The sequence below is a fragment of the Athene cunicularia genome, unplaced genomic scaffold, assembly GCF_003259725.1.
Source record: "Athene cunicularia isolate RWA unplaced genomic scaffold, athCun1 chrLGE22_part2, whole genome shotgun sequence".
NCBI lineage: Eukaryota > Metazoa > Chordata > Aves > Strigiformes > Strigidae > Athene > Athene cunicularia.
In genome coordinates this window covers 320,918-328,536 of record NW_020799535.1, presented here as the reverse complement: position 1 = coordinate 328,536, position 7,619 = coordinate 320,918, and the positions used below count along the sequence as shown (strand labels likewise).

Below are 7,619 nucleotides of genomic sequence, written 5' to 3'. Positions count from 1 at the left end.
TCTCCAAACAGCTTGAGCTCCCCGCCAGTCCCTTCCTGAAGGCTTGAGTGATCCAAGAAAGGAAGCAGCCTTTTACCCCCTTGCAGGCAGATTGCGTTTTTAAAAACCCCTCGAGATATCATCTTCCAATCCAATTCCACCAGCGGCCAACACCTAGAGGGGCCGGAGACACTGAGGTGGTTCAAATTCTGCTTCTTTGCACCTGGTGATTCTCCCTAGGTTGAAAAAAAGTTACAGCTGAGAAGCCCCCTCGGATGCTAGAGGTAAAAGCCAGGCTAGATGAGAACAGCCAAGTGTTAACATCGTCTACAAATGGCATGTGGTTGGGGCCAGTAATTAATGTAATGAGGCAGCTTAATGCATCTCCCTTTCTTAAGAGGGGAGGGTGCAGCGGTGGGCAGGGTGAGGGGACATCCACGGTCGAGGTGATCGAGTCAGCAGCTGCATCATGATTCTGTTTGGAATTTTTCTTTCCACCAGTTTTGATCAGTTCTAGCATGCTTAAAAAAAACCGCTCCACAGGCATGCAGAAGGATCAGCTGCTAATGGCATCTTACCCTCATCCCCTCAAATCGGGACAACGCTCTTAAAGGCCTCAAAGCTCTTAGTGTCCTAAGGGACTTTATGGCACCTAGTTCCGAGTAGCCCAGGGCATTAGCTATAAGGCTGACTAAAGAGACCTACACAGAAAATAGAAAGAAAGAAAGAAAGAAAAAAAAAAAAAAAAGAGAAAAAAAAAAAAAAGGAAAAAAAAGGAAAAAAAAAAAAGGTTCCAGACTGTTAGAATGAATCCCCTAGCACTGATTGCCCAGCCCAGACTGCCAGCCTGGGCGGCCCCCATAATAGATACCGAAGACATGACACCAGCTGCCTACTTCACTTGACTGAAAGGACCTGGAAGGAAATAATGCGGTTGAGAAAGGCGTAAGAAAAGAACAAAGGGGGGAAGATAAGTGAGAGAGAGGCAGAGACACACAGACGGAGAAGGGGTCTGTCGGAAGGAAGAGCCCAAACGATGACAAAAACCTTACCCTCGCCCTTTACTGTCTGCAGGATCCCAGCGGCTCCCATTAAACTTAAGCCAGAGAAATTTTAAAGGTACCTATGAGAAAGAATACAGATCAATACACGCGCTGCACAGACCGCACTCAACCCGTCCAGCACGCCACCGGGCTCACGCTGAGGGGCCGTGCTCCGTCCGTGGCAACGGCCTTCGGGGACGGGGCGTTGCGCCTCAGCTTGCTTCTGCCAAAATAATTCTGAACAACGCGCTGCCGAGGCGGCCGATTCCAACTTTTACTGCCTGAAAACCCAAGGATGGGTGGGTTGGTTTGTTTTTTTTTTTTTTTTTTTTTTTTTTTTTTTGCCTGCTTGAAGTCGCAGCGACTATTTGTGAGCGTCTCCGAGGGAAGACGAGCCTGGGTTAAGCCCAACCTAGAGATGGGCAAACCGAGGGGCGCAGCGCCTGCGTGGCTGGAACCGTGGCCCAGCCGGGGACGCTTGCTTAGAGGCACTTTGCAACACCATAACCACGGAGACAACCTGTTTTCTTTAGCAGCCTGGAATTATTTAGGCTCTACACCAAATACCCTTAACCAGCCGGGCTTGGGGGCAGCTCAGGGTCCCGCAGGATTAAGCCCTGCGTTACAAAAGCCCGAAAGCTCGGGACCATCTACTTTTAGACCTGGCACGTGCGTGTAAGGCAGCAGTCTACTTCCCAGGTGAGCCAACGGAAAACTCTTTAGATTAGATCAGACATGGCTTGGCCGTATGTAAAGAGTGTCTACAGACACCACCAGCATCCCAGTGTCTTCCAGTTTTGGCCAGTATCACATTACAGACACAGATAAGAAACAGATATGTCAACCTTTTTGAAGAAAAAAAAAAAAAAAGACATCAATATACAGAACAAATGATGGAAAAACATGAGACCTCCTCCTAGAAGAGGGTTAGTTCCTAGGACACTTCCTATTTATCGTTCTTTTTTTAAAAAAAGGGATATAATGTGAAATTAATTATAAGGATGATTTTATTCCGTGCATATTCCAGGGTAATTTCAGGACCACGTTGCAAAGAGCATGAATGTGCGGGAAAACTTAGAGATTTCACCTTATTTTACTGTTTTGTGCACATGCTTCACACTTTTCCTTCGTGTCTGTGGCCAGTTATTCTGGGGCAATGTACAGCAACGTGGTTTTTTCCACCTGGTTTTCTGATTTTAAAATGACAACCGATTAAAACAGCGTCCCAAAGGTTTACGGCAAAGCCTCCGTGAAGCAAAAGCAGCCTAGCCAGGACGGGACCAAGCCCACGGGAACTCTGTTCGAGTCCCGGCCCCGTATTTCAAAGCACAGCTGGGATTTGGAGGGATGGGCTGAAAGGTCCTTGGGGACAGAACTGCGGCGGTTTACCCCCCTAAATGCGATCTGGGGGGGGGCAGTTCACTGAAGCTCCACTTTTTGAGCTTCTTCCCCCTGGGATAATGGCTCGCTCCTGGGGAGGAAGCTAACACAAAGGCACCGAACCCACTCAAGGCCGGTTTAGCTTTCATGGGGTCTTTTCAGCATTATCCTCTGGGGACACGCCGACGGGAGACACGGCAGGCACGGACATCAGACAAAAGGAACTGCAGATTGAGTGAAAAGCAGAAGCCTTCATTATTACCCAGAAAAAGGCTTTGTCTTCACAAACACACCCAGCAAGCTTTGGGACTCAGAGGAGGAGGGATTATTTGACAATGCTATCAGACCTGAAAAATAACATTCAAGAGGGTTGTTACGATGCAAAGGCTTATTCTCCGTTAGTTACGGCTGCCCTCCTGACTTCGCTCAAACCCCATCTACGTCACGTGAGAAAATCTGCTTGAAAAAAACGTGATTTAACAGATACAGGCCACGGTGCATAGCCGAGATTTTGTCGAGTAACATTTTGGCATCTCAAATTTTTTTTTTTTTTTTTGGGTAGAGAAAACGTGCAACTCCCCTCTCCACAACACCAAGTGGAAAGAAGAATTTCTCCTTAAGCTCTGGGAATTCAGGACCCTTGTTCACGCCCTGTAAATGCGTTACCTGACCGGGAAGTCCTTTATCTTTACTCCACCAGCAGCCAGATACTTGGGGCACGAGGACTGTGAGCGCTATTTTTGTGCTCAGCTGCCAGTCGTCTTTTTAATTCAACACCCCAAAGAATTTGCTGAAACGCTTAAAGCGCTACAGGAGAAGAGATGGTGGCTGGCATTAGTTTCCATGTCAGCACTTGGGCTTCATCTTAAGGCAGTGGAAGAGATTATTAACGGGGTTATTTTCAGAAAAGAAGAGTTACTACTTCAAGACGTGTGTTAAAAGGAAAGGTGTTAAGGGGATCAGAGAGGACTTTGGAAAAAAAAAAAAAAAAATTTAAAAATTCATTTTTCCACAGGAAATGTAGACATCTTGAGTCACTTCTGCCCCTGAATTCCAAGCATAGTTCCTCCACCTACTCAGAAATATTTCCAGAGTGATAATGTCACTGAACAGCAACTTGGCATCACTGAATCATATTCAAAATGTTCCAAATGAGAAGCTTGGAAAAAAATATTTTTTTTTTTAGTATTTGCTCTTGGGGAATTCACAAGGACACTGATTCACAACTGGATGTGGTGAAATGTTTAAAAAGAACCCAAGCGCTTGGGATTCAAAAGCTCCTTTTTTTTTGCAATTCTTTGGACTTCAAGTCCTACTGAACTCCGTAATTTGTCAGCATAAATTCCATTTATTTTAACCACCCTTGCTGTGCTTTGGCGTCAGATCTATTGCTAACACTTCTCTCTATTGTCTTTCTTCTTTTTAATTCTCCCTCCCAAGATGTTCTGCAGGGGAATTCCAGGGTGATCACGTGCTGATCTGTCCAGACCAACCGTTTGTTCGTGCTACGATCTCTCCTCGGCACGCTTTGCTGTTTGATACGGTCCTGCTTTGTCTCTCCTGGGCATCAAACCTTTTTAACGAAAGGATGACGTTGAGCTCCCATTTTGCACAGTAAGCTTTCGGAGCACTGGGATTTTCGCACAAACAGACGTGCCCGATGTTCAGAACCTCAGACCCCGTTAGGATGGGAAGATCTCGCCTGCCTCGTCACCCCCCCCATCGTTACCAACGCAAGCAAACGGTTACGGAAAGAGGGTGTCACCGAGGAATACCACGTCTGCACAAGTCCTCCCACTGCTAACACCTTCCAGGAGCTCAGCATGCGGGCAGGCCTCTTAGAAACAGTATTTTCAGCAGAGCAAAAAGAGCCAAGGGCTGGCAAACCCTCCTTTGTGTCCGCAGGCTCACTAGGACCTGCAGGGCAGAAATTCCACAAGCCGCACAGGAAAGACCAGCAACGCGCCAAGGGCTCGGGGGTTTTATCCTCCTTTTGGAAACCTACAGATATCTGGGATTGAATCCTCATTAAATATATGATTCGGTTAGGACACTTCTGAGGAGGAACCATTAGCCCCGCATTCTTCTAACCGACATTTTTTTTTTTTTTTTTTCCAAGCAGAAATAAGAGGAGAGGATACATACAGCCACGATGAGGAAATCCAGCCAGCACCAGGCGTTGGTGAAGAACTTGACGAATCCGTAAGCGCACCATTTCAGCAACATCTCCAGGATGAAAATGTAAGTGAAGACCTTGTCCGCGTACTCCAGGATGGTCCGGATGGTTTTTCTCTGCTCTATGTAAATATCCTCAAAAGCCTGAGAAATAACCAGGTACCTGTGTCATTAGATCGGATTTATTCCCTAGCTCAGTGTTGTTACCCAGCTTCTTCAAACGATACCGAGATGAGCAGTGGGATTACATTTCTTATACACGGCACCGTATCGGCTCGAGTAATTGCTGCACTGCAACACCAAACCAAAAAAAAAAAACCACCCCACCAAAAAAAAAGGAAAGTCCTGAATAAATCACACAAGAACTTCTCTGCTTTTTAGGGATCGGAGCACAAGCTTTTGTATCAAAATGTTCAGCAGCTGCCACCACTACAGGAACACACGGAGGTTTTCCCTGCAGCTCAGCGCATCCGAAAGGGCCAAGTTCATTGGCAATCAGATTGCTAATTGCTACGAAAGCCGTGCACACGGCTGCTGCTGTGGGACAGGAACTGCTGTGGGACAGGAACTGCTGTGGGACAGGAACTGCTGTGGCCTTCTGTCCTAAAACCCGCGAGCAACGTGCGCTCAGAGCTGTCTGCGCTCTAACCCTCCCTAGGGAACGGTGTACTGTGCGAAAACAGGCGGGGGTTAGTTGTGTCTGGGTAACACCACGAGGTCGGGAAGCTCTGCGAACGCGGAGACGGGAGGAAAGGGAAGCAGAAATATCCTTGTCTGGGGATGTGAAAGCGAGACATAGGTACAGGCTGACTTAGTCCCAAATCCTCATGTTTCTAGTCAAGCTACGGGCAGAACCCAGACTTGCAGGCCTTCGGTCTTCATTCTTAATTTAAACACAACAAAAATCATTACTGGAGGCTTTTGTACAGGACCTACCACAACGGAGCCGTGTCGTGTTTTTTTTTTCCCGGTGAGAAACACCCTAACTTGTTTTCTCACCAGATTTCCCCCACACCGCCTTCCCAATTACATGTCCCCCAGTTTACCACCGCTGGGCTACACCGCTTTCTGTATTTTACTCACCAGAGCACCACTGCTCAGTAGGATCATAAAGATGATGAAAGTCTCAAACCAATTATGTTCCACGATCAGAAAACACGTCTTCCTCAAGGTCCACCAAGACTTGCCCATCCCTTCCTCAATATTGACCTGACAACATTTACAGCGCTGCATACAACCTGGAATGGGGATAGTGCACAAAGGAGTGTGAGCCCGAATTTTGTTAGGGAACAGATGATTTACGGCAAGAACGTAAAACCGTCGTTTGTCGAGAAGCAGTTTTGATGCCAACAATGTTAAATTTTAGTGGAAACTCTTCCGTTCCTGAGGATTTTATCATTTCTTTTGCCACTTCTGTATCCGGGAACCTGAATTAACATCAATTTGTGAAGAGATTAAGCTCGTTATATTTGGTGAAGTATCCATGAACTTGACAGAAGAGGAATGGAAAAGTTGCTGATAAAATAACCTTGAACCATTTAAAATATCTTTGCCATGGGAATAGCTGTAATGGAGCAGTTGCTGAAAGACATTGAGGCCAGCAACTTGAAGAGGAAAAAAGAAAAAAAAAACCCGACCAGAAGGCAGATCCTTCTGCTTCTAAGCACTCAAGGCATCAGTTGTACAGAGGATCACCTCGCCCTGCCTGTAGGCCATCCACATCCTTGCAGGGATCCACATCTCCAAGACCTTCACTCTGCAAATTCCTCTGAGCTCGTTCACCCGTGACCCAAGAAGGGTCTCAAAAGAAGCTGGCAGCCAGCCCTGACCCAGAGCAAGACCTAACCTCAAGCTCCGAGTAGAGACAGGTCCCCAGAACCCTCGGAGGGCTCCTTCCCCCCTTGCAGTCTGCTCACCCTCAGTGAAGCAGGCGTCGGGGTCCAGGTACTCCTCCGGGGCCTCCACCGGGACTTCTTCCACTTCAGGCTTGATATCGATGGTGCTGCCTTCGGAGGAGCTGGTATCATCAAGTTTCTGGAACACAAAACCAAACGCAATCCAATCTGTACTTAGTTCCCAACAAAGATGACACTTCACGACAACTCAGCAGTTTGTTCACCAGATTTACTGGTGAACAAAAGTTGTTTCCTCGCTTCACCTCATTCAGGTCCCGACCCGGCTTATATCTCGCGTTAACAGCGCGGGACAGCATTAAGCATTTGCATCCCGTGTATTTACGAGTGTTTCTGGTTCTCCACACAGCAACCAGCACAAGAAACTTCTGTCTTTTGAGTGCAAAGGCAGAATCGTAACACACATGCACAAGTTCTGTGCTGCAACTACCTAGTTCTCCCTCCCAAGACGCTTCCAGGCACTCACACGAGGGTCAAACGACTCGAATCCATTTTTAGCATTTCATCCTACCTCCTTGCTGCCGTCAGGGTCTGTGTCGCTGCTGAAATCTTCCGTGTTGAGATTTTCAAAATCTGATTCACCCACAGCAATAGGTACCCGGACAGTGAGGTTGGGGTTATTGATGAAGGACATGTGATCTTCGTCTATGATGTATTTCTCCACGCTGCTCCCAATGCCACTCGTCGTGCCGTTGCCGTTCTTCTGGTAATCAATGTCTCTGTTGATGTCAGCCCCTGTATGGTTGGCGATGCAGTTCACCTTCTTGTCGTACAATTCATCCAAGGGTTTGACCTCATCCGCCTCCCTCTGCTTGAAATGAGCCTGCATGAACTCCCGCACTTTTGCCTTGGTCCAGGCAATGCCCTTCTTGATGCGAATAACAGAAATCTGCAGGTTGTTCATCTCCCCATCGTCGTCCGTGGCTGCCAAGTTGTCTGCGCTGAAGGAGCTCAGCAGCAAGGCCAAGAACAGGTTCAGCACCTGGAAGAGAAGGCAGAGGTCAGAGCCGACACGGGGGTTCTGCTTCCGAAGCCAAAGGTGAGGGTTCAGCCACAGGGGCTGCCGAGCTACGGCTCCCAGCACCGCGCCGAGAACCAGCTCTGGTGTCCCACAGACCCCCCCCCCCCC

General features: G+C 47.8%; 1 protein-coding gene across 5 annotated transcripts in view; it reads right to left on the bottom strand.

The window, feature by feature from the left end:
• The window catches only part of LOC113491043 (sodium channel protein type 8 subunit alpha), a 52,018-nt gene that overhangs the window by 9,291 nt on the left and 35,108 nt on the right, over positions 1-7,619 (bottom strand). For all 5 annotated transcript variants that reach the window (XM_026867670.1, XM_026867671.1, XM_026867673.1 and 2 more), the window contains 5 exons: positions 7,002-7,472; positions 6,494-6,611; positions 5,661-5,815; positions 4,548-4,721; positions 558-680 (listed from right to left, as the gene is read on the bottom strand). In XM_026867670.1, the coding sequence (XP_026723471.1) occupies positions 558-680; positions 4,548-4,721; positions 5,661-5,815; positions 6,494-6,611; positions 7,002-7,472 (1,041 nt within the window). The remainder of the gene's footprint in view (positions 1-557; positions 681-4,547; positions 4,722-5,660; positions 5,816-6,493; positions 6,612-7,001; positions 7,473-7,619) is intronic.